Below are 26,898 nucleotides of genomic sequence, written 5' to 3'. Positions count from 1 at the left end.
TGATGCCAGTTGTGGGTAGGACATTGGAAAGACTTTTTCTCTTCATGTTCAAAATAGCCCCGTAGGATCTTTACATCCACTTAATTCAGATGGCAGCTAGCAGTTCCTTGTTTGTCAATGGATCTAAATCCTGAAGATCCTGAACCCTCAGGAAGCGCGGCAGATCGGGCAGCGTCTCTGGAGAAGGAGAATAGGTGATGTTTCGGGTTGGAACCCTTCTTCAGACTTCTTCATCAAGAGAGGGGTTCTGACCCGAAACACCACCTATTCCTTTTCTCCAGAGATCCTGCCTGACCCGCTGAGTTACTCCAGCATTGTGTGTCTGTCTTCGGTATAAACCAGCATCTGCAGTTCCTTCCTACACATTCAGGTAGCTCAGCCTAATATTCCCATGATAGGTACCACCACTGATAGAGGAATTTGAAGAAGGGTCTCGACCCGAAACGTCACCCATTCCTTCTCTCCCGAGATGCTGCCTGACCTGCTGAGTTACTCCAGCATTTTGTGAATAAATACCTTCGATTTGTACCAGCATCTGCAGTTATCTTCTTACACTACCTGACAGAGGAATAATTCCTCAGTACCATTGTGGGTTGCTGCAGCGGACAATTCTGAGGCAAGAGTGCTGCTCATTGAACCACACGCCATAGCCACCTTTCAGTGAAAGGATGGAGATTACCTGGTGTCCTGGTCAATGTTCCCATCTCAATCAATGTTGATAAAGAAATATGTGTGCTGTTTAGTTACATAACAGTACTGAGTTCAGCACAAAAAGAAGGGGAACGATGTATTTTGAAATATCCTGTTTCAACAAAGTCAGGCTTGTGGCTTGCTTTATCTTGAAAACTGTGAATCGGTGACCTTGACGTGTAAAGGCAAGTTCTTTCTTTCTTTCCAAGGTAAAATAGGAGGTTAGTTTACTCTTAAACCAATATTGCTACTTCCCTTATTACAACGACAGCCAGTTTAAAAACTTCATCCCTTCCCCACCTCCTCAAATGTGAAGATCCGTTTTGTAAGCTGGCGTCAGTAAAGGAATCACAATTGGTCCTCTGCATTCTTGAACTAGTGAGTATTATGAATCCCTTTCCTAATCGGTATCCAGTTCAGTCTGAAGAAGGGTCTCGACCCGAAACGTCACCCATTCCTTCTCTCCTGAGATGCTGCCTGACCCGCTGAGTTACGCCAGCATTTGGTGTCTACCTTCGATTTAAACCAACATCTGCAGTTATTTCCCTACACATTCCTAAGTATCAAGTTGAATCAGCTGAGAATATGAAGTCAGCCTTGAACCTTCCAGAGTTGCGTCTCCACTGACGTTCACTGGGCTGTGGTCTGCCCCAAGGCAAACCAAGTAAACCTTTTGGATGTGCCTGTGTGAGCATAGCAGCAAAGTGAGACCCGCATATACATAGCATCTTTCACAATCCCACAAGCACTTTGCAGTCATTATTTTTTATATATGTTGAAATATCTTCCCAATCTGAAAGAGGTTTTTGAAAAGGCAACCAAGTGTGTCAATGAGGGCAGAGCAGTAGATATGATTTACACAAACTTTATTTAGTAAGACCTTCCACATGTCCAAAAGGTTAGGGCACATGGGATCCAAGGCAATTTGACTAACTACATCCAGTAGTTAGGAGACAGAGGATGGTCATAAGTAATAGGAGCAGAATTAAGCCATTCGGCCCATCAAGTCTATTCCACCATTCAGTCATGGTTGATCTATCTCTCCATCCTAACCCCATTCTCCTGCCTTCTCCCCATAACCCCTGACACCCCTGACATGATGTAGAGGGTTACTTAGTGAATGGATGCCTATTATTAGCGGAGTTACTCAGGGATCAGTTCTACAATCTTTGCTGTGTTTGATACACATGAATGATTTGGTTGTGGATGTAGGAGCCATGATCAGTAACTTCACGGATGACACAAAGATTCGTGGGGTGGTGGGTAGTGTGGATGGTAGTGAACAGAGTGATATTGATGTGTTCGTGAAATCGATTGATAATTGGCAGAGGTCCAATGCAGATAAATGTGAGGCGATGCATTTTGGAGGTACCAATGAGGTTAGGACATGTACAGTCGTGGAAGCAGAGGGTCTTACAGCATGGAAACAGACTCTTCGGCCCAACCGGCCAACATGTCGGAATCAGAATCAGAATAACCTTTATTGTCATCCAAAAAACAAGTCTTTTGGACGAGATTTCGTCACCCACAGTTCAACAATAAGAGCAATAAATTACACAACCACAACCGATACAAAACAAAAAAAAAGAAACATCCATCACAATGAGTCTCCTCCAGTCCCCTCCTCACTGTGACGGAAGGCCAGAATGTCATTTCTCTTCCCCTGCCGTCTTCTCCCGCGGTCAGGCTGTTGAAGTTGCCACGTTCCACGTTGCCCGCGCCGGACGGTGAAAGGTCCGCAGCGGGCCCACCCCAGCCCCGCGATCCGGGGCGGGGCGAAGACGCTGCCGCTGCACGTCGGGGCGGTCAGGGCTCCCGACATTGAAGCCCCTGCCGAGCAGAGAAAAATCCCGAGCAGAGAAAAATCCCAAGCAGAGAAAAGTCCCAGCTACACTAGTCCCAGCTCCCTGCGTTTGGCCCATGTCCCTCAAAACCTGTCCTACCCATGAACCTGTCTAACTGCTTCCTTGTAAGTTTTAGGGAGCACCAACTTTACATAAACTTTGGTTTAGGTTGCAACTGGACTAAGGTGTGCAGTTCTGGGTGGCACACAATGGAAAGGATGTGATGGGCAAGAGAGGTGCAGAGAAGATTTGCCAGGAGTTTGCCTTTGGAGCAATTTATTTGTGAAGAGAGACTGGAGAAGCTCAGTCTATTCTTCCTGGAGCGGAGGAGGTTAACATGGAACATGATGATGGGTAGAGATAAGGCAGGTTGCAGGAATCTTTTTCCCACATCAGAAGCAGACAAAACAAGAGGACATGGAATAAAATAAACTTTACTTTAAACTTTAGAGATAAATGTGTAGAAACAGGCCCTTCGGCCCACTGAGGCCGTGCTGACCAGTGATCACTAACATTATCCTACACACTCGGGACAATTTTCAATTTTACCGATGCCAATTAACCTGCAAACCTGGAGTGTGGGAGGAAACTGGAGCACCTGGAGAAAACCCACGTGGTCACAGGGAGAACGTACAAACTCCGTACAGACAGCACCCGTAGTCAGGATCAAACCCAGGTCCCTAACAATTAATTTTGGTCACTAAGAGGCAATAGTCAGATAATCTCTCAGTTAAGGGTAAATATAGTTCAACACACTGGTTGAACCACCACTACTCTTTAAAACAACAGTGGTGTCTAGCTGAGTGGACAAAAAACCTTAGTGTAATGTCACATTGGACAGTTGGAAAGTCAGTTCAAGTTTGGTCTCAAACCTCTGGAGTGGGACTTTCCAGCTCAAACTGAGGCACTGATAGAGAGGGAATAAAAAGAAGGGATAAGGAGATACGTTTAAAGAGCATCAAAACTACTGCAAGAGCCATTAAAAATAAAATGTTCTCTTGCAACTTGAACCATAAAGTTAAAGAAGGGGGATATATCAGGAGGAAATACATATCTGTGAAGAGGATGCAGGCAATTAATGTTTCAAATGTGATCCTGATCAGAACAGAGTTATATATTTATCTGTTTTAAAGTCTAAGATAGTCTGATTATTTGCTAATACCATGTTGGATATTTTGTTTTCCCAAATGGGGGATTAGTTGTTGGGCACATTCTGATCTATCTACATCTTTCTGAAGGAGCAGCAGAGATTCATTCTCCAGTCAGTGACTCTCGAACAACATCAGGGCTTCAGGCTTCACTTGGGTTGAGCCCTTCTCTCTTTTCATCTCCGGCACGACATGTCCAACTTCTGCAAGATGGAAAGGAAAATCTGACGCAAGGTAAGAGCGCTTTGTTGCTGGAATAAAGCCAAAAGATGCAGGGAACATTCAGCAGGTCAGATAGCTCCTGTGGGAAGAGAAACGATTCATGTATCATGTCGGGGCCCCTTCATCGTTACTTTATTTCAGATTTTATTTCTTATCGAAACATATAAGATTATTAAGGGGTTGGACACATTAGAGGCAGGAAACATGTTCCCAATGTTGAGGGAGTCCAGAACCAGGGGCCACAGTTTAAGAATAAGGGGTAGGCCATTTAGAACGGAGATGAGGAAAAACTTTTTCAGTCAGAGAATTGTAAATCTGTGGAATTCTCTGCCTCAGAAGGCAGTGGAGGCCAAGTCTCTGAATGCATTCAAAAGAGAGCTAGACAGAGCTCTTAAGGATAGCGGAGTCAGGGGGTATGGGGAGAAGGCAGGAACGGGGTACTGATTGAGAATGATCAGCCATGATCACATTGAATGGCGGTGCTGGCTCGAAGGGCCGAAGGGCCGAATGGCCTACTCCTGCATCTATTGTCTATTTCCAGCATCTACCCATTTTAATTTTCACTTAGATGCTTGGCTTGTAAGAACTTACAACTTACATCTCCCAACTATTCCTCTCTTTGGTCACATCAGCTGCTTTGCAGATGCAAGCAACAATAGCAATCAGCTTGGCAACCGCAAAGACTAAAAGTGGAAATTGTACTTAAAAAAATTATTACACCATCTATATTTCTGCATTTTTTACATTTTTTGAGCAATAGTTCCCTGAGCTGTTGAAATCCAACGATTTGATCAGCCATCCTGAATTCGCCATTTTGTGCCTTCATTGTCTACTTTCTTTCAAAATGTCCCTGCATTTAGCTCTTCAGGACATATCTCCTGTCACTACTAAATCTTAATGTAAAAACAAATAATGACCGCTTGGCCTAACCCCTGCTCTCAGACCACCAAGGCCTACTGGATCTCCCGGTTGCTGACCACTTTAACTCCCCTTCCCGTTCTCACTGACCATTCTGTCATGGGCTTCCTCCATTACCACAGTGAGGCCGGCCCCATAACAGAAGTGTCCACGTCACGGGGCTGGGAACTGGAAGTGTCCTGAGCTAATTCTGCTACCACCATCGTCTCCTGTACAAGTGATGGCTCCCACTGATTGTCGCCGGAAGCTCGCGCCCTTTTCAGGACGCACGATGACAGTGATGGAACATTTGAAACATAGATGATGGACACAAAAGAAGAAGACAGTGAGGCCACACACAAATTGGAGGAACCGCATCTCCTATTCCTTTTGGGTAGCTTACAACCCAACGGTATGAACATTGAATTCTCCAATTTTAGGTAACTTCTACAAACATCTTTCCTATACTCCCCGACATTTCTTACCCCCCCCCCCCTTACTCTTCCACCCCCTTCATTAAAGGCCCATTAACTAGCTTATATACGTAGTTTATAACTACGAATCCCTCTTGAGCTCACACCTGTTTTTATATCTAAACTTTGTCCAATAGTCTGCCTACCAGGGAACCCCCTCGCCTGAGGTCAACTGTTGCCAGCCTTCATTTGTCCTGCCTTTTTACGCTTCCAGTTTTTTTTCCCTACTATAATCAGTCTGAAGAAGGGTCTCAACCCGAGTAGTCATTTATCCATTTTCTCCAGAGATGCTGCCTGACCCGCTGAGTTACTCCATCACTCTGTGACACATCGCCTATCCATGTTCTCCAGAGATGCTGCCTGACCCGCTGAGTTATAGACAATAGACAACAGGTGCAGGAGTAGGCCATTCGGCCCTTCGAGCCAGCACCACCATTCAATGTGATCATGGCTGATCATTCTCAATCAGTACCCCGTTCCTGCCTTCTCCCCATACCCCTTGACTCCGCTATCCTTAAGAGCTCTATCTAGCTCTCTCTTGAATTACTCCAGCACTCTGTGAAACGTCACCTATCCATGTTCTCCAGAGATGCTGCCTGACCCGCTGAGTTACTCCATCGCTTTGTGCGTATCATTGCAAAATCTTACTTCCTCATGGCAAATGCAGAAATGTAAAACTGAAGCTAGCCATGAAAATGAACACTATCATGAATGAACGCCATTACATTAGACAGCTAGAACCTCAGTGGGTTGGGATTTCGTTTTTCTGCTTATAATTTCCACATGGTGAAAGTGAGACCCAAAACTAGCAGTGGTTTAATTAAAGCTTACAAGGTAGCACATCCTCTGGAGTCTGTTTCCCATAATACTACGTGTTTATCTATAAACAAATCTTTTGCAAACCTCGGTCGGTGAATGGGTCAGGAAGTATATTTGTTGCCACTTAGGTAACTTCCGTAGGTCACATAACGGGGAATATGCCCCGATCTCTATCAACGGGGACAGTGTGGAGAGAGTGTCCAGCTTCAAGTTTCTGGGCACTCACATTTCGGAGGACCTAACATGGTCCAATAACACTGCTGCGCTGGTCAAGAAGGCACAACAAAGACTGTTCTACTTAAGAACACTGAAAAAGTCTGGTCTACCCGAACAGCTGCTGACGACCTTCTACCGCTGCACCATAGAGAGCATCCTAACGCATGGCATCCCTGTGTGGTTCCTCAGCTGCACGGAGGCAGAAAGGAAAGCTCTACAGCGGGTAGTCCATAGAGCTCAGAGGGCCATCGGAACACAGCTACCAGACTTGGAGGGCATCTACAACACACGATGCCTCAGAAAAGCCACCAGCATCCACAAAGACTCTTCACACCCCTGCAACAGTCTGTTCGAACTCCTTCCATCGGGCAGACGATACAAGGCCTTCTACGCCCGCACCTCCAGACTCAGGAACAGCTTCATCCCCAGGGCCATAGCTGCTATGAACCGGTCCTGCTGAGCCGGATGGCCACAACGCATAGATCAACTTGCACTTTACCCTGTCTAAAAACTGTTACAATTGTTTCGTTTCGTTGGGTTGCTGTTAATTACTTAAATTATTGCATCGTATGGGAGGCGCATTCCCAATCTCGTTGTACCCCTGGGTACAATGACAATAAAGATATATTGTATTGTTGTATTGTATTGTATTGTAGACTCAAAATGCTGGAGTAACTCAGCGGGTCAGGCAGCATCTCGGGAGAGAAGGAATGGGTGACGTTTCGGGTCGAGACCCTTCTTCAGACTGAACTCGATGCCGATTAGGAAAGGGATTCATAATACTCATTAGCTTAAGAATGAGCTAAGAATGTCCCACCCCCTCCCCTGACATCAGTCTGAAGAAGGATCTCGACCCGAAACGTCACCCATTCCTTCTCTCCCGAGATGCTGCCTGACCCGCTGAGTTACTCCAGCATTTTGTGTCTACCTACGATTTAAACCAGCATCTGCAGTGTTTTTTCCTACACATTAAAACTCTCACTTCTGAGTCAGTGAGTTGCAGTTTCTAGGCCTAGATATTTGAGCAAGGATCTGTCTTGAGTGTTTTGTGCAAAGGGATTTTGAAATTGGTGACGACTGTGGATTTATTTTTACTTCCTAATTGTTGTTTTATAGGCATTGGACTGAAAAGCAGATTTAAAATGTCACACTACAAACGTGAAATCTTCCTTCTTTCAGCTTTGTTTGGAACTGTATGCCTTAGCCCAGAATTTCCAGTGACCAAGCTTGGAGACTTGAAGCTATCGAACACATGTCAAAGCCAGCAATCACACAACAGCTACTGGAATGCTCCTTTAAAGGTTAGTTAGTTACTTTTGTTTATTGTCACGTGTACCAGGGTGGAGTGAAAAATGTTCCAGTGAAAAGGTATCCTTCCTGTGATCTGGCTGGTATATTACGTGGCGATCATTTAATCTGGAGATACTTTAATCTTAGAGTCATAGAGTGTGGAAACAGACCCTTCAGCCACACTCGCCCACACCGGCCAACATGTCCTAGCTACACTAGTCCCACCTGCCCGCATTTGGTCCATATCCCTCCAAACCTGTCCTATCCATCTTAATTTAACTTTTGGAGTGGCGCAGCGGTAGAGTTGCTGCCTTGCGGCGGCAGAGTCCCCGGTTCGATCCTGACTCTGGGTGCTGTCTGTATGGAGTTTGTACGTTCTCCCTGTGGATTTGTTCCGGCGGCTCCGGTTTCCTCCCATACTCCAAAGACGTGCAGGTTTGTAGGCGAATTGGCTTTGGTTAAAAAAAATTGAGGATATCAACCTCGGTCTTAAAAATTACAATTGCCTTTTGGAGGAGACAGAGTTCAATTTCAGAAGGATGCACTGAAAGGTTGTAATGAATTATACTATAGTGTGGCTTGTGTAAGGCATTAACTCATGGTGGCGCAGCGGGTAGAGCTGCTGTCTTACAGCGCCAGAGACCCGGATTCGATCCTGACTACGGGTGCTGTCAGTATGGAGTTTGTACATTTTCCCTGGATGCTCAGCTTTCTTCCCACTCTCCAAAGACACATAGCTTTGTTGGTTAATTGGCTTGGTAAAATTGTAAATTGTCCCTACTGTGTGTAGGATAGTTTTAATGTGTGGATCCAGCTGGTCGGCGCAGACTCGGTGGGCCGAAGGGCCTGTTTCTGCGCTGTAACTCTGAACTAAACTCATTCAGGTCAAGTGGCTTTTTGTTGTGCACTAATTTCTGTTACCCTTGTATGGGAAATGCTCTCTAATTTCTCTTGTATGGGAAATGCTCTCTCCTTGATTGGCTAACATCTGTCTATACACTAAAACTCTCGTTTGTTTGTTTATTTGTTCCTGAACTACAGCCGAAACGGTACACGATAGCGCAACAATTTTAGGCCCACCTTACCCACCTTTGTCCCTTTGGTGCTAATGGAAGAAGTTTAATTGAAATCGGTGTTAAAAGTTATTCACATTTTAAAGTTTAAATCTATCTCCTAGGGAAGGGGGAGGTAGGGAAGGGGGGGAGGGGCGTAGGGAGGGGGAGGGGAGAGGGGAGGGGGAGGGAGGTAGGGGGAGATGGGGAGGGGTGAAGGGGATTGGGAGGGGGGGAGGGAGGGGAGAGGGTGGGGGGTTGGGGAGGAATGCGGGGGAGGGGGAGTGGAGGAAAGGGGAGGGGTGGAGGAAGAGGGGGAGGCAGGGGGAGATGGGGGGAGGGGGGAAGGGGAGATGGGGGAGGGGTGAAGGGGATTGGGGAGGGGTGGGGGGGAGGGTGGGGGGTGCGGGAGGAATGGGGGGAGGGGGAGTGGTGGAAGGGGAGGGGGAGGGGGGTGGAGGGAGGGGAGGAGGGGGGGAGGAGGAGAGGGTGCTGCACCAATGCAGGAGAGGTTTGGGCCCAACAGGTACACTTGGTCTAGTTAATCTTTAAATTATCAAACCCATTGTGATTATAAATACCTATCAAACCTTGAAGGAAATACAAGCAAGGCTTATGACCTTGCACTTTCTAGCGGAGGTTACAAGAAAGTAATCAGATGGCAGCTACCATGCTCACTAACCTTTCCCAGCAAAACAGGACAGAGATTAATTATACTGCCCTGACTTTCACCCCAGTTAAAATTAAGTTGCTCTAGTAGACAAACGGTTAAACCTGCTACTGTTCTGGCCTATCTCATGCCTGAAGCAGCGAGCTGTGGTTCCGTTTCATTTTGTAACGCAAGAGGCATTGAGGCGGGAAGGCCTGGGAAATGATCCCCTCTTTGTCTGTATCGTCTGTTTTTACTCGACAACCTTCCAAGGTTTCTGCACTGGTCCATTTCGGCAGTCTTGATTATCTCCGAATGTGAGCACTCCTTCATTGACACCATACCTTCCGCTACCAAAGACTTCTTCAATAATCGTTCTCTAAAACTGTCCACCTGCTATTGGTCTTGGCTTATTGTCATGTGTATTGAATACGGAGGAAGGCTTAGTTTTGTCCAGTTGAATCAAACCGTACAAGACCATATCAAGGTCGAGATATACTATTTCAAAGTATCACAGTGGCACAGTGATAGGGTTGCTTCCCTTGCAGCGCAAGAGACCTGGGTATGATCCTGACTGCGGGTGCTGTCTGTACGGAGTTTGTACGTTCTATCCGTGACCATATGGGTTTTCCCTGGATGCTCTGGTTTCATCCCACGCTCCAATGACATACAGGTTTGTAGGTTAATTGGTTTTGGTAAAAATTAAGATGTGTCCCTAGTGTGTAGGATAGTGTTAGTGTACGAGGATCGCTGGTCGACGTGGATTTGGTGGGCCGAAGGGCCTGTTTCCGCGCTGTATCTCTAAACGAAACTGGTGCAAAAGAGATAAAGAACTGAGTACAGAATACTGAGTGCAGAAGAAAATAAGAGTCACAAGACTTTCTTCTTTAAAATGGTCCTTTAAACTACCTACTCTCTTAGATATTGTTGAATCTTTACAGCACAGGAGGGACCATTGTCGACCTCTAGTCTCTGTTGGCTCTTTGTAGATCATTAGTCAGTCCCATTCCCCTCCTCTTTCACCATAGCCCTGTAAAGTATTTCTGTCAAATGCCTTGGTTAATTCCCTTGCAGAAACAGAGAATCAAAAAGAATTGCAGGAAACACATGTTTCGTGCTTTGCTGCACCTGTTTAATGCCACATTGTGTTTATGTCACTGCACAGTTATTTACATTATTAATGGATTTTACTAAGCACAAAACACATCACTCTTTCTAAAATTAAAAAAAATGACAATGCTGGCATTCTGAGTTTAACATATAACACAAAACATTTAGGCATTAAATGTAAGTTAAAAGATAACCTCGGAATATAGATCAGCGAGGTAAATTGTGCTATCAGAAATGTAAATACAGTGGAAGATATATTCACAATATTGTTTCTTATTTGCCCAATGTACTGTCTAAGCAACCACTTTGAAACTTTCAGTCCAGAACCAGATGTAGTATATAAAACATGCAGAAATTCTACCCAAAATGAAGAGACCATGATAAAATAACACCCAGCATCATGTACAAATATAAAGGAAGCCATCAAATTTGATTCACGAGTCCCATGGTAACTCAGTCCCCAGCATCTATAGATAAGAGCAACCACTGCCTTCTAACTTGCCTAATTCTGAAAATGACAATGAAGCAAAAGAACATACAAGTCAGTTTTTGTACATTTCTAGACGATTTTGGTACATCTTTTTCAAGGCAACGTGACTTGACATGTAACGTCAAGATAAATTGTCATACGGTCATAAGGAATAGGAGGAGAATTAGGCCATTCGGCCCATCAAGTCTACTCCGCCATTCAATTGTGGCTGATCTATCTCTCCCTCCTAACCCCATTCTCCTGCCTTCTCCCCATAACCCCTGACACCTGTACTAATCAGGAATCTATCTATCTATCTCTGCCTTAACAATATCCATTGACTTGGCCTCCACAGCTTCACAGCCTAAATCTGAATGTTTAGGGAAAATTGGGGAGGGGAAGGCAGAGGTTGAGCTATTGATTGAGGCATGCGATCTTGCTGGCTGAGACATTATAGGTGATGGTTAATCATCTCCTCATTTTGTTTTCCTCAGGATGATCCAGATCAAACTGTGCCAGAAACTCCACTGATCACCTCAGACTCATTCCAGTCGACCTTCATCTTCGACCACTGCTACCTTCCATGCAGTGAAACCAGTCGATCTGACTCGAGCCAGGCAGGCAGTACATCTTCAGGGGAGAATTCATGCCAGATCTGCCCGAGTTCAGAGAAGTGGTTCAGACGTCTTCTGCAGGAGGTTACTTACTTTTAAAATTCACGTTTAGTTTAGAGTCACAGCGCAGAAACAGGCCCTTTCGGCCCACTGGGTCCGCACCGACCAGCGACCCCCGCACATTAACATTATCCCCCCAGCGATTCCCGCACACTAACACTATCCTACCCCCTCTAGGGACAATTTTTACATTTACCAAGCCAATTAACCTACAAACCTGCACGTCTTTGAAGTGTGGGAGGAAACCGAAGATCATGCAGGTCACGGGGAGAACGTACAAACTCCGTACAGACAGCGCCCACAGTTGGGATTGAACCTGGGAATCCAGCGCTGCATTCATTGCAAGGCAGCAACTCTACCGCTGCGCCACTGTTACTCAATCATACTCATCCCTTTTTTACTTTTAGGGGATTTCTCTCGTATTCACTGAATTTAGGATGAGAGGGGATCTCATAGAAACATAAAATTCTTAAGGGTTTGGACAGGCTAGATGCAGGAAAAATGTTCCCGATGTTGGGAGAGTCCAGAACCAGGGGTCACACTGTTTAAGACTAAGGAGTAGGCCATTTAGGACTGAGATGAGGAAAAACGTTTTCACCCAGAGAGTTGTGAATCTGTGGAATTCTCTGCCACAGAAGGCAGTGGAGGCCAATTCACTGGATGGTTTCAAGAGAGAGTTATATATAACTCTTAGGGCTAACGGAATCAAGGGATATGGGGAGAAAGCAGGAACGGGATACTGATTCTGGATGATCAGCCATGATCGTATTGAATGGCGGTGCTGGCTTGAAGGGCCGAATGGCCTCCTCCTGCACCTGTTTTGTATGTTTACACGTGTTTATATATTTTTAGTGTTTGTCAAGATAGTTTCAACTTCACACAGTTAAATTTCTTAAGATTTATCTTCATTATCCTGTGCTGCATCAGATTGTAAAAGCATAACTCATGCCTCCTGAGTCAGGTTGCTCTGGTTAAGTTTCACACTAACGAATTAGTCTTAAACCTTGAGGCTGACACACAGGGTGACACATGGACAGTGTCATCTTTCATTCAAAATGTTAATTAAACTATATCTTTCTTCTCAAAAGGATTGGATCTTTACCATCCATCCACAACTAGTACTTAGAAGAAGAGTTCCCTATCTTTATGTCATTATTTTTACAGTCTCTAACTTCAAAAGCTTTGGGATGTATAAGTTGCTGCATAGTTGCAATTTGATTCCATTTCGCCCACGTATTTGTTAGGCCTTTTCTGAGTAGGATTGGCATCTCGTGGTTTTCAAGGGTAACTTTGCATCATGATTGCTTAACTGGATCACTGGGGGTTTGAGCACAGAGTGAAATGACTGAGCTCATTATATCTGATAGATCTACACCAGATTCACCACCTCCGTTTGACTGTTCTTGCTCTGTATCCTCTTTAAATATCATGTGGAAGAAGGAACTGCAAATGCTGGTTTAACCCCAAGGCAGACACAAAAAGCTGGAGTAACTCAGCAGGACAGGCAGCATCTCTGGAGAGAAGGAATGGGTGACGTTTCAGGTCGAGACCGATCTTCAGACTGGTCGGGGTGACATTTCAGGTCGAGACCCTTCTTCAGACTGGTCGGGGTGACGTTTCGGGTCGAGACCCTTCTTCAGACTCTTAAATATCATCATTGCAGCAGCCATTAACTGTGATAGTTTCACAATCCAAGTACAGCATGAAAATCACCCTGACTTTTCCTTTAAAGTCAAAGTTTTTAGAGCACATAAGAAGGCTGTTTAGCCCAGTCCATCTGTGAGCTCTCTAAAAGAGATAGAAAACCACATCCTAATTCATTTCTTTCACAAACCCTCTGTACCATCCTCTAATTCACGACAGAATGCTGCCATCGCTGTTCTGGGCGCAACATTCTTTACCCTACTTTCATATGAATGAATTTCCGTACCTCTATTTACATTGCTCTGAGAACAACCATTATCTTTGCCTTCTAGTTGTTGATTCATTGCCATTGATTCATAAACCTTTTCGCCATCTTCCTTCTCAGAATCGCAAGCTATTAATCTCAGTTTGGTTTAGCTTCAGTTCAGTTTATTGCCACGTGTACCGAGGTACAGTGAAAAGCCTTTGTTGCGTGCTAACCAGTCAGCGGAAAGACAACACACGATTATAGTCGAGCCGTTCACAGTGTTGCAGATACATGATAAGGGATAATGTTTAGGGTAAGGTAAAGCCAGGAGAGTCTGATCAAAGATTGCCCGAGGGTCACCAATGAGGTAGGTAGTAGTTCAGGACTGCTCTCTCGTTGTGGTAGGATGGTTCCGTTATCGGATAGTCTTGGCGGCACAGTGGTGCAGCGGAAGAGTTGCTGCCTTGCAGCATTTACAGCGCCAGAGACCCGGGTTCAATCCTGGCTACGGGTGCTTGCCTGTACAGAGTTTGTACATTCACTGTGTGCTGTGCATGGGTTTTCTCCGAGAACTTTGGTTTCCTCCAAAGACGTACAGGTTTGTAGGTTATAAATGTAAAAATTGTCCTTAGTGCAGGATAGTGTTAATGTGCGGGGATCGCTGGTCGGTACGGACTCAAATAGGCCTGAAGGGCCTGAAGGCACAGTATTGCTGTAAACTAAACTAATCTCCACAGTATTGGTTTGTAAAGTCAGTGGGATTTGTGCGTTGGATTGTAACCTAACTCCCGACTGTCACCTCCAGGACAGCGATGAGAGCGAGCACTGGTTGTCCTCCAGTGACGACATTGAGGACAATGATATCACCTGGACTCCGTACTACAGGGGGAAGCTGTCGCAGCCAGCCGCCTCAAGCAAGCTGAAGCGTAGCAAGAGTGGGAGCCAAGGCAAGCACCCTCGGGTGCGCAGAAAGCGCTGCTGCACTCTCCAGCTCAAGAAGAAATGTGTGAACGGCTTCATTATGTTCTGTCGTGTTAACAGGAGGCTGTACATCAGGTAGGCCCTCAAAGCACCACGTTACACGAGACATCGGGGGGAGAGCCCATGATGCGGTACATCGGAGTTTACATGAGGATGTGAAGGGAAGAAGGGTGTCAAAGTATATCAATGAGTTTGCAGAATAGGTGCAGGAGGAGGCCATTCGGCCCTTCGAGACAGCACCGCCATTCATTGTGATCATGGCTGATCATCCACAATCAGTAACCCGTGCCTGCCTTCTCCCCATATCCCTTGATTCCACTAGCCCCCAGAGCTCTATCTAACTCTCTCTTAAATTCATCGTGATTTGCCCTCCACTGCCCTCTGTGGCAGAGAATTCCACAAATTCACAACTCTCTGGGTGAAAAAGTTCCTTCTCACCTCAGTTTTAAATGGCCTCCCCCATTGGTAATGTTGTGTGATGGTTTTTCTGTGATGGGGAGAGTGATACAGTAATTCAGCAAATTACTCTCAATCCCATTCTCCTGCCTTCTCCCCATAGCCCCTGACATCCGAAAATGTCAATAGTCAATATAGTCAATAGTCAATAGTCGTTTATTTGTCACATACACATAAATGTGTAGTGAAATGAAACATTACCCGCAGTTGAAACCTACCTTTGAAACCTACCTTGGTTCCTACCTTTGATCCAGGTACAGTCACAGATGTTTTATCCTCCTGCCTCATGTACATCACAAATATTCCAACTTCACCTCCGTCATGTCCCTGCTTCTTGTGCCCATTCCCCCACCATCTCCACGCATTTGCTGTTGGGCGTGAAACTCACTCCAGTTGCGTTGAACCCTTCTCCAATATTTACATTCCTGGTGTGTGAAAATTCAAGTTATTAAAGCAGGTTTTAATGGCAGTGGAAATGGGAGGGTATCATCTGTTTTGAGCCCTTATAAGAATTGACAAATTCTTCCATGAGTATGGGATTGAAAATGAAGGGAAAGGCTTGGATAAAACACATTTTGGGTTCGAAGCAGGCATGTCTTCCGGTGCCAATTTTTTTCGCATTCATACATTAGTCAAAGTGAATGATTGATATCAGGTATTGATTGGTTATTGATTAGGTAACTACAAAACCATCCCCATCCTCTCCCACCCACACCTTTCCTCCCCTGTGCCCCACCTGGACTCGCACTTATTTCTTCTCTCCTCCTCCTCCTCCCCCCCCTTCCACCTACATTCCTTCCCCTAGCTTCACAATTTGGAACTCTTCAATCCTTTTGTCTCACACCTGTCTATTCATCGCTGATCTTTGTCTACCATCTGCCTTTCAACCCTCCCCCCTCGCCCATATCCACCTGCCACACTTTGTCCTGTCCCTCTTGCAGAAGAGTCCGGACATGAAACGTCAACTATCCACGATCTCCAGAGATGATTGGTATTGGGCATGAGATGCTGCCTGAGTTACTCCGGTACTTTGTTTTGTTTTTTGTAAACCAGCACCTGCAGTTCTGTGCATCTACCTCCCTGATTGCAATCCCTTGTGTCCCCCACAGTGACCATCCTGGAACTGCTTCTACTGTTGCTACCAAAGCCTTGGCTCACGTGTGGCGTACCATGTCAAAGAATGAACGCCGGCCTTACTGGTAAGACAGGATTGCACAGAGGTCCTCTACAGATTACCAACCATTGCATAATACATAATGAGGCTTTGGGAGACCGTAGGAAAAGATTTACTGGCCGCCATGTGGGAACTCGGTTTACGGCAATACCTCAATCGTTGAGTTAAATGCCCTATGCTTTGGTTGTCCTGGGTTGGGCTATGCTATTATTTGGACAGCCACATTTCTGATTTGTGAACTGTTCGGTTTATAAACATTCTCCGGAACAGATCATAAGTTCATAGGTGATAGGAGCAGAATTAAGCCATTTGGCCCATCAAGTCTACTCTGCTATTCAATCATGGGTCAAGTCAAGTCAAGTGAATTTTATTTGTATAGCACATTTAAAAACAACCCACATTGACCAAAGTGCTGCACATCTGATTAGGAAAAAAAAAAAGAAACATGATCTATCTCTCTCTCCCTCCTAACCCCATTCTCCTGCCTTTGCCCCATATCCCTTGACACCCCAGAAACAGAGTGCTGTTGTAACCGGGCCAGGACCTGTACTGGCTAGTCTCACAGGGGCTGAGCAGGCCAACCTCAAACATATCTGATGCATGCCGATCAAAAAGGTCCCATGAATAGGCACAAACCTTTTAAACTCCTCTTCACATTCCCATACTGACCTTTCCGTCCCAGGACACCTCCATTGCCAGAGTGAGGCCACATGTAAACTGGAGGAAGAATACCTTGCACTCCGTTTGGGCAGCTTACACCCCAATGGTATGAGCATTGAATTCTCCAATTTTAAATAACAACCAGGGTTGCCAACTTCCTCACTCCCAAATAAGGGACAAAGGGTGACGTCACCGCCCGGGACGGGCGGCCGCCATTGGTGGAGCGAGAGCACGTGGCCACTGGCTGGGTGAGATCACGTGGGGCGCAGGGCGGTGACGTCACCCTTTGGCCCTTCTTTGGGAGTGAGGAAGTTGGCAACCCTACTAATACGGGACAAGGGTGGCCCCGTACGGGACAAACTAATTTAGCCCAAAATACGGGATGTTCCGGCTAATATGGGGCAGTTGGCAACCCTAATAACAACAATCCTCCTTCCCCTAAATCCCCCACCCCTCACCTGTGCCCCACCTGGACTTGCGCCTATTTCTCCCCTCTCCCTCTACTTCCACCTACATTCCTTCCTCTCGCTTACCAATTTGTCAGTCTTGAATTTTACCAATTTGCTAATCATCAAACCTTTTGTCTCACCCTATTGTCTTTTCATCACTGGCCTTTATCCACCATCTGCCTAACAAAACCCCCCCTCACCTGTATCAAGCTATTGCCTGCCAGAATTTGTCCTGCCCCTCCTCTCTTGCAGCTTCCCCCCCCCCCCCCCCCCCCCCCCTACAATTAGTCTGCAGAAGGGTCCCAACCCAAACTGTCACCTTCCCATGTTTTCCAGAGATGCCGCCTGACCTGCTAAGTTACTTCGGCCCTTTGTGTCTTTTTTCCCCCAGGATCAAAGCTTGCTATCTCTGTGAATCAACACCTGTTTGATATAATTGGCCTTGTGCCCAAGGTAAACAGAGCAAAAAATACTGCATTAAGAATCATAACTAGATCAAATAACTGATTAGGCCCCAGCTGGAATACTGTGTCAAATATACTGCACCATTTGTTAAAAATGGTTAGTAATAATAGTATAGGAAGGAACTGCATCTGCTAGTTTGAACCAAAGATAGACACAAAAAGCTGGAGTAGCACAGCAGGTCTGACAGCACCTCTGGAGAAAAGGAATAGGTGGCCGATAATTGTGTAAATGATAAATAATTGTATAAATAATATAATTGTCTATAATTGTAGACAGTTGAGAGGAAACATAGAAAATAGGTGCAGGGGTAGGCCATTCGGCCCTTTGAGCCAGCACCGACATTGAATATGATCATGGCTGATCATCCAGAATCAGTACCCCGTTCCTGCTTTCTCCCCATATCCCTTGATTTTGTTTGCCCTAAGACCTAAATCTAACTCTCTTGAAAACATCCAGTGACTTGGCCTCCACTGCTTTCCGTGGCAGAGAATTCCACAGATTCACTACTCTCTGGGTGAAAACTCTATTAGAATGCATAGAAACATAGAAAACAGGTGCAGGAGTAGGCCATTCGGCCCTTTGAGCCTGCACCGCCATTCAATATGATCATGGCTGATCATCCAACTCAGCATCCTGTACCTGCCTTCTCTCCATACCCCCTGATCCCTTTAGCCACAAGGGCCACGTCTAACTCCCTCTTAAATATAGCCAATGAACTGGCCTCAACTACCCTCTGTGGCAGAGAATTCCACAGATTCACCACTCTCTGTGTGAAAAAAAACTTTCTCATCTCGGTCCTAAAAGACTTCCCCCTTATCCTTAAACTGTGACCCCTTGTTCTGGACTTCCCCAACATCGGGAACAATCTTCCTGCATCTAGCCTGTCCAACCCCTTAAGAATTTTGTAAGTTTCTATAAGATCCCCCCTCAATCTTCTAAATTCCAGCGAGTACAAGCCGAGTCTATCCAGTCATTCTTCATATGAAAGTCCTGCCATCCCAGGAATCAATCTGGTGAACCTTCTCTGTACTCCCTCTATGGCAAGAATGTCTTTCCTCAGATTAGGAGACCAAAACTGTATGCAATACTCCAGGTGTGGTCTCACCAATGCCCTGTACAACTGCAGCAGAACCTCCCTGCTCCTATACTCAAATCCCCTCGCTATGAATGCCAACATACCATTCACTTTCTTCACTGCCTGGTGCACCTGCATGCCTACTTTCAATGACTGGTGTACCACGACACCCAGGTCTTGTTGCATCTCCCCTTTTCCTAATCGGCCACCATTCAGATAATAGCCTGCTTTCCTGTTCTTGCCACCAAAGTGGATAACCTCACATTTATCCACATTATACTGCATCTGCCATGCAATTGCCCACTCACCTAACCTATCCAAGTCAACTTGCAGCCTCCTAGCATCCTCCTCACAGCTAACACTGCCCCCCAGCTTTGTGTCATCCGCAAACTTGGAAATGTGGCATTCAATTCCCTCGTCCAAATCATTAATATGGTTCCAGAGGTGAGCTACGTCAGTCATGTAGGAAGGTGAGTGAAGCTGAAATGTTCTTCGGCAGCAACAGTTAATGGGAAGATTTAATAGAGATGTTCAAAACCTTGACCGTTCCGATGGACTAGATACAGACACTGTTTCAATTCACAAGAGCTTTGATAACTCCAACACAGATTTGGGATAACTCTGCAAAAAGTAGAAGAGATTATTTTTAAAGTAGTGGGGGTTTAATGACCTGAGGTGGACTCAAGACATGCTTCAGTAATATTGAAGAGGGAATATTGCTAAGGTGTGGCTTCTGATAAACTTCGAAAACTTGAGGGCCATTGGGATAAAAGGGTCATCCAGTAAAAGACCAAAGTGCGGACAAATTTCTTCCCTCAGAATTGTGATTCCTTACAATTATCCAACTCAGAGTCCCAATTCTGTTTGATCGAGTGATAATATTTCAGTAGTTCCTTAAGTCTTATAGTGATCCGACAGGAAAGTGGAATTGAGACTGATAATGATCTTATTGAATGGCAAAAAAGGCTCAAGGACACAGAATGCTGGAGTAACTCAGCGGGTCAGGCAGCATCTGTGGAGAACATGGATAGGTGACGTTTCACAGATTTCTGGAGTAACTCAGTGGGTCAGGCAGCATCTGTGGAGAACATGGATAGGTGAAGTTTCACAGAGTGCTGGAGTAACTCAGCGGGTCAGGTAGCATCTCTGGAGAACATGGATAGGTGACGTTTCACAGAGTGCTGGAGTAACTCAGTGGGTCAGGTAGCATCTCTGGAGAACATGGATAGGTGACGTTTCACAGAGTGCTGGAATAACTCAGTGGGTCAGGCAGCATCTGTGGAGAACATGGATAGGTGACGTTTCACAGAGTGCTGGAGTAACTCAGTGGGTCAGGCAGCGTCTCTGGAGAACGTGGATAGGTGACGTTTCGAGTCGGGACCCTTCTTCAGACCCAGACTCAAGGAGACTCTTCAGGCTCAAGAAGATGTTTGGAGTCGCAAGGAACTGCAGAAATTGACTGCAGATGCTGGATTAACCAAAATAAGATGTTTGGTCTTTTCCCAATCCTGTACCTAAAGTTCAATCTTTTTTGTTGGTTAAACTGGATTGACAATCTCTTAAGCAAATGTTAAAATTCCCAAAACTATCGTGTTCTCCTGATAATACTTCCATAAGATGCTCAGCTATTCAATTTCTGTGTCTGGTCTGTGGTTACATAAGAGCTGTCACATTTTCCCATCAAACAGTCATCTTTGATGTTCGGAGTAATTTATTGTGTGTGGTGAACTTCAAAATTGTTGTTAAGCAATGTGATAAGAAGCCTGCAAATGTGGCCAATTTACCATTTAACTTGCCATGTGTGTATCATTCAAAATGAACATATTGTTACTGATTTCAATTTCTGAAATTAATTTTTGCATTTCAAGTGCCAAGCACTTTAATTCACTTTCTTTAAAAGCAAGGCTTCCCAGAAGACAATTTCTAATCAAAAACTTTCCGGTGAAGTCGGCAATTGTGCCTCAGCCTCTTAAGTCGCACATTCAGCCACTTGTGCTATTTAGCAGTAACCTTCAGCACTGCGTTAAACCAATGGAATCAAGGTCAATGGTGAATGTGGTTTTCAGCAGAATTAGTTCATCAGCTGAATTTTGGTTGCTTGGAGGCTGTGTTGTTCTGCTTCATTTGCAGCAATGCTGGCTATTGTTGAGTTTACAAGAATGATCCCAGGAATTAATGGGTTAACTTACGATCAGTGTTCGATGGCACTGGGCCTGTACTCGCTGGAGCTTGGAAGAATGAGGGGGGAGGACCTCATTGAAACTTACTGAATAGTGAAAGGCTTTGATAGAGTGGATGTGGAGAGGATGTTTCCACTAATAGGAGAGAGTCTAGGACTAGAGGTCACAGCCTCAGAATTAAAGGACGTTCTTTTAGAAAGGAGATGAGAAGGTATTTCTTTAGTTAGAGGGTGGTGAATTAGACCATTCAGCCCATCAAGCCTACTCCGCCATTCAATCATGGCTGATCTAACTCTCCTGTGAATCTGTGGAATTATTTGCCACAGACGGCTGTGGAGGTCAAGTCAATGGATATTTTTAAAGCAGAGTTAGATAGATTCTTGATCAGTGCGGGTGTCAGGGGTTGTGGGGAGAAGGCAGGAGAATGGGGTTAGGAGGGAGAGATAGATCAGCCATGATTGAATGGCAGAGTAGATTTGATGGGCTGAATGGTCTAATTCTGCTCCTATTACTTATGATCTTGTGACCTGATGAGTTGGCCTGATGACTGCAGGATGTTTGTTTGTTAGCCTGTGTTTAATGTGCCTTCCCTGTCTCTCTTTCTCTCTCGCTCACAGCATCAAAGCCCGCGAATTCAGCAAGATGAATAATCGCATCGTGAGGCTGGATAGCTCGTCGAGCGAAGAGAAGGAGGAGGTGGAAATGCCCGAACCCCTCCATCTCCTGTGAGATGCGGCCCTTTCCTGAGGCGAACAAGAGCACAATGCTGTTCTGAAACAGACGACGGTGTCCGACCCAAGTGACACAAGTCAATTGCCGGGTCACTTGAGGCCTGGTCATAGAGTCACACAGCGTGGAAACAGTGCCCTTCGGCCCAACTTGCCCGTACCGGCCAACATGTCCCAGCTACACCTGATAAACTCACTTGGATCACCAAGACAACTTGGAAAATCATTGCGAAATAGATTTTTTATTAATGTTTTAAATATTGAAAACACCTACCTACATATTAGGAAAAAGAGAAGACATTGACAGTGGTGCTGAGGTTCAAGTGAGATGTGGACACTCCCAAAGACTGTATCGTGCACTGCCCAGCAGAAAATGAACGAAGCCATTTTCATCAGCATTTGGTAGAAGTTTATGTTTATGTTAGAAGTAGCAATGTATGTCAAGCTTGGCTTGTGCTGATAATGAGAGGCATAGCTTTCTTCTTGGCTCAAACACACTTAGAACATGCGGACATTGGCAGCATAGACAATAGACAATAGGTGCAGGAGGAGGCCATTCGGCCCTTCGAGCCATTCAATGTGATCATGGCTGATCATTCTCATGAGCATGATGTCAAGCGACAGGCTCTATCTCTGTGTCTGTGGGCAGCGTTATCACTCCTAAGTCAGAAGGTTGTGGCTTCTTGTCTCATTCCAAAAACCTGAACACAGATGTCAAGGCTGACATTGTAGGAAATTAATTAAAATTAAAAAAAAATGCCTTGCCTTGAGGGGGAGCTGCATTGGCAGGAGTGTGGATTTTAGGTGAGGGGTTAACTGGAAATTCTGTCTGCTTTTGCAAGTGAAAGTAAGTGGCCTTCGTGTGGAAACAGCCGAGGTATTATCCCTGTAGGGAAAAAAAACTGCAGATGCTGGTTAAAATCGAAGGGAGACACACAATGCTGGAGTAACTCAGCGGGTCATGCAGCATCTCGGGAGAGAAGGAATGGGTGACGTTTCGGGACCCGAAACGTCACCCATTCCTTCTCCCCCGAGATGCTGCATGACCCGCTGAGTTACTCCAGCATTGTGTGTCTACCTTCGGTATTATCCCTCCAATGTTCATCCCACACTTAACATTTGTAAGATAGATCTCCTAATCATTACGCATGGTGTTTGTGGGAGCTTGCTGCACAGAAATTAGCTGCTATGTTACAACAGTGACCGCTCTCTCCGGACTACTCTGGGTTGGCCTGAACGGGACATGTAAGGACTCTGGCAAACACGAGATATTTTATTTTCCAACTGTACATGGAAAAACTCCAGCTGGATAATTGCAATTTCCTTGTAAAACACGCAATGATATCATCTCCTTAAAATATCTTGCAGTCTCAACCAAATGCACTCAGTTAGTGACAGCCGGGATCCAAGTTAATTCAACTTTTGGCTACTCTCTGTCTTTCGCTCGTCGATATGACTAAGGATGGACATTCCCTGTGTTTCTGCGCTGAACTCCAGTCTCACTGCCAGGCCTGTGTGGGGGATAGTGTGGGAAATGGAAAATAATGCAGTAGGAAATACTCATTGGAGTTTGTAGCTGAATTATCGGACCCTGACCTGAATTTCTGTGGGGTGCCCCAGCATGGAAGTTTTGCTCAGATCCCTCGGCTGTGACACTAGTTAAAAAAAAAAAGGATTCTAGTTGTTGTACAAGCACAACATTTGCAAATAAAACGCTTGTTTGACTACTGACCGAAATAAAGCACAAAACAAATCATGCTGACTGCAGGAAGAGTCGGTAATACTTTTGATAAGAATCAGTTCTGATTCTTATCAGAAGAGATCACTGACCATTTTTTGTAAAGTGCAGTTTGTATTTAATATTTAAAAGTGCATGCATCTCAAAGTGCTGTAATTAACTAGGTCAGTCAGCAGTGCACAATAAGGATAATTGATCCTGCAGTTGGTGTGCTGGCCATCATTCAAGGCACTTTAATTTTACAGGAGTGCAGTTGAGAGCAAGTCCATGTGTCTCCGGTCGTCAGCTACACAGATCAATGCAAATGACTTCATCCAGCATGTTCTGTCTCATTCTTCTGTGAGAACAATCGCTCATAGTGACCGGTCAGCTTATTGTCATAACACAGGAGAACATGGTTATTCAGTCACTGTTCTGTTGCCCACTTTACACGATGGTTTCATGCTGCTGATCCAACCCCTACACCACTTTGTCACAAGGACGACAAGGAGCCAAGACTAACGTAATATGGGACAGACAACATGTGTAGGAAGGAACTGCAGATGCTGGTTTAAACCGAAGGTAGACACAAAATGCTGGAGTAACTCAGCGGGACAGGCAGCATCTCTGGAGAGAAGGAATGGGTGACGTTTCGGGTTGAGACCCTTCTTCAGATTGTCTCGACCTGAAACGTCACCCATTCCTTCTCTCCAGAGATGCTGCCTGTCCCGCTGAGTTACTTCAGCATTTTGTGTCTAGAATATGGGACAGGTTGACTGGAACGCACAAACAAAAACAGTAAAAGCCCCTTGTTATTGATTCATACTGAATTAGCAATTTATGCCCCTCATCTCCCATTATAAACCTCCTAAATTAAAAGTGCAAATTTTAATTATTTGATTATTCCAATAGAAATTTTTATCGATATAACATATAACGGTCATATTTATATAAAGTTTAAAAAAATATTAATTGCTTTGAAGTGCAGTTGCCATTGTGCTAATGGCACCCTGAGCCCTTTGTATGTAGGGCAGGATTAATTCTGCTAATTAGAGATGTTGGTTGCAAACAAAGAGGGACGCTGGTAACGGCTCACTCTTTAACTTCAAGAGTGCAAACGATTTTATCATGGGTGTAAACAACCCAATTTTAGCATTTCATGCATTGGACCTGTCAAATGATACAGAACTCCTTACCTGCTGCATGCCTGCTTTCCTGTCACTTTTGCACCAAAGTGCTGGGGGCCAGCTGTTTCCACAGGGATCCATGGCTGGCCACTTAATTCCCACAGGCCTCCGCTGCGTCAAATAACTACCACTGAAGATTATTTATTGGCTACCTCTCGATGCCCCTAATTGAATGGTTTGCATGGGCAATTTAAAGGGCAGCAAAGACTCAGCCACATTGTTACGGTGGGGTCATATAAAGGCTAGGCCAGCCAAGGACAGCAGCTTTCCTTCCCTGAAGGATTCCGTGGCCCGGCTTAATGTTTACGGTCACTTTCATTGAGCCTAGCATTTCTGCCTCATTATGCATTGTCCACAGTCTTGCTAACTGGATAGCACGTAGAATTACAAATAACTTTGGAGGTGCAGAGTTTGTCTCGGAGTGAGAGCTCATCCAACTGCCTGGTTTTATTGTCACCTTTTACAACTTCACTCTACCGGGATGTAGGGGGTGGGGATTGTTTCTGATGTTCCACTGCTAACTTCAGTGCTAAGGTAACTAAATTTGGTAATTAATTGCACTTTGGTTAGTTGAGGAAATAAAGTCACACATTGCCATTGTTTGACAAAGCTGTTATTAATCTGTTATTATGGTTCCTATTTATTGTTGTGGATGTTCTAAATTAATATAAATTAAATTATTGAGACCTCTGTATTGAAAAGTGTGTTTGTGTCGGTACATTATAGGAAAGATGTTGTCAAGCTAGATAGGGTGCAGAGAAGATTTACAAGGATGTTGCCAGGACTCGAGGGTCTGAGTTTTTGGGAGAGGTTGAGCAGAGGATATAGGTTCAAGGTGAAAGGGAAAAGATTTAATAGGAATCTGAGGGGTTACTTTTTCCACACACAGGGTGGTGGGTGTATGGAACAATCTGCCAGAGATGGTAGTTGAGGCAGGGACTATCCCAACATTGAAGAAACATTTAGACAGGTATATGGATAGGACAGGTTTGGAGGGATATGGACCAAGCGTGGGCAGGTGGGTCTAATGTAGCTGGCCTGTATGGGCAAGTTGGGCCGAAGGGCCACTTTCCACACCAGCACACTTATGACGTTAAGACATTTTTTTACCTTGCTACAAGTTGGGGATGTAGGTGGTGGCTAGGTTAGCTGAGAGTCTACAGATTATTCCATGATGGGATTAAGTTGTGATAAGCTATTTTTTTTGTGTATATGCCTTTTGCAGTATATTTGTATTGTCTATGAGGACCAAGACCTTGGGCACCAACGTTGCCCTTGCATGCATTGTGAAGAAATTCGGGATAGGGGGCTAAAGTTGGAGTGGGGGACGTACTGGTCAGGATTATGATGCTCATGAGGAACGCATCAACAAAATAGATGAGGGAGGGAGAGAGAAAACGGGGAATTATAGACCAGTTAGCCTAACATCGGTAGTGGGGAAAATGCTAGAGTCAGTTATTAAACATGTGATAGCATCACATTTGGAAAGTGGTGAAATCATCGGACAAAGTCAGCATGGATTTACCAAAGGCAAATCATGTCTGACGAATCTTATAGAATTTTTCGAGGATGTAACTAGTAGAGTGGATAAGGGAGAACCAGTCAATGTGTTATATCTGGACTTTCAGAAGGCCTTCGACTAGGTCCCACATAGGAGATTGGTGTACAAACTTAAAGCACACGGTATTGAGGGTTCAGTGTTGAGGTGGATAGAAAATTGGTTGGCGGACAAGAAGCAAAGAGTAGGAATAAACAGGTCCTTTTCGGAATGGCAGGCAGTGACTAGCGGGGTACCGCAAGGCTCAGTGCTGGGACCCCAGTTATTTACAGTGTATATTAATGATTTGGACGAGGGAATTGAATGCAACATCTCTAAGTTTGCGGATGACACGAAGCTGGGTGGCAGTGTTAGCTGCGAGGAGGATGCTAGGAGGCTGCAGAGTGACTTGGATAGATTAGGCGAGTGGGCAAATGCATGGCAGATGCAATATAATGTGGATAAATGTGAGGTTATCCACTTTGGCGGCAAGAACAGGAAAGCAGAGTATTACCTGAATGGTGACCGATTGGGAGAAGGGGAGATGCAACGTGACCTGGGTGTCATGGTGCACCAGTCATTGAAAGCAAGCATGCAGGTGCAGCAGGCAGTGAAGAAAGCGAATGGTATGTTGGCATTCATAGCAAGAGGATTTGAGTTTAGGAGCAGGGAGGTTCTGCTGCAGTTGTACAGGGCCTTGGTGAGACCGCACCTGGAGTATTGTGTGCAGTTTTAGTCTCCTAACCTGAGGAAAGACGTTCTTGCCTTAGAGGGAGTACAGAGAAGGTTCACCAGATTAATCCCTGGGATGGCGGGACTTGCATATGAGGAAAGACTGGATAGAC

General features: G+C 45.1%; 1 protein-coding gene across 5 annotated transcripts in view; it reads left to right on the top strand.

Moving 5' to 3' along the window:
* meiosin (meiosis initiator) overlaps positions 1 to 22,548 on the top strand; it is a 52,300-nt gene extending 29,752 nt beyond the window's left edge. For 3 of the 5 annotated variants that reach the window (XM_078431040.1, XM_078431038.1, XM_078431037.1), the window contains 6 exons: positions 3,773 to 3,916; positions 7,489 to 7,610; positions 11,374 to 11,577; positions 14,250 to 14,500; positions 15,991 to 16,080; positions 21,502 to 22,548. In XM_078431040.1, coding sequence (XP_078287166.1) covers positions 3,773 to 3,916; positions 7,489 to 7,610; positions 11,374 to 11,577; positions 14,250 to 14,500; positions 15,991 to 16,080; positions 21,502 to 21,613 — 923 coding nt within the window. In that variant the 3' untranslated portion in view covers positions 21,614 to 22,548. The remainder of the gene's footprint in view (positions 1 to 3,772; positions 3,917 to 7,488; positions 7,611 to 11,373; positions 11,578 to 14,249; positions 14,501 to 15,990; positions 16,081 to 21,501) is intronic. The other 2 variants (XM_078431039.1, XM_078431041.1) reach the window with 2 other exon arrangements.
* The last annotated feature ends 4,350 nt before the right edge of the window (positions 22,549 to 26,898 follow it).

This window comes from Rhinoraja longicauda, chromosome 41 (genome assembly GCF_053455715.1).
Source record: "Rhinoraja longicauda isolate Sanriku21f chromosome 41, sRhiLon1.1, whole genome shotgun sequence".
Taxonomy (NCBI): Eukaryota; Metazoa; Chordata; class Chondrichthyes; order Rajiformes; family Arhynchobatidae; genus Rhinoraja; species Rhinoraja longicauda.
The sequence above is the reverse complement of the archived record's forward strand: the minus strand, read 5'-3'. Positions and strand labels throughout refer to the sequence as shown.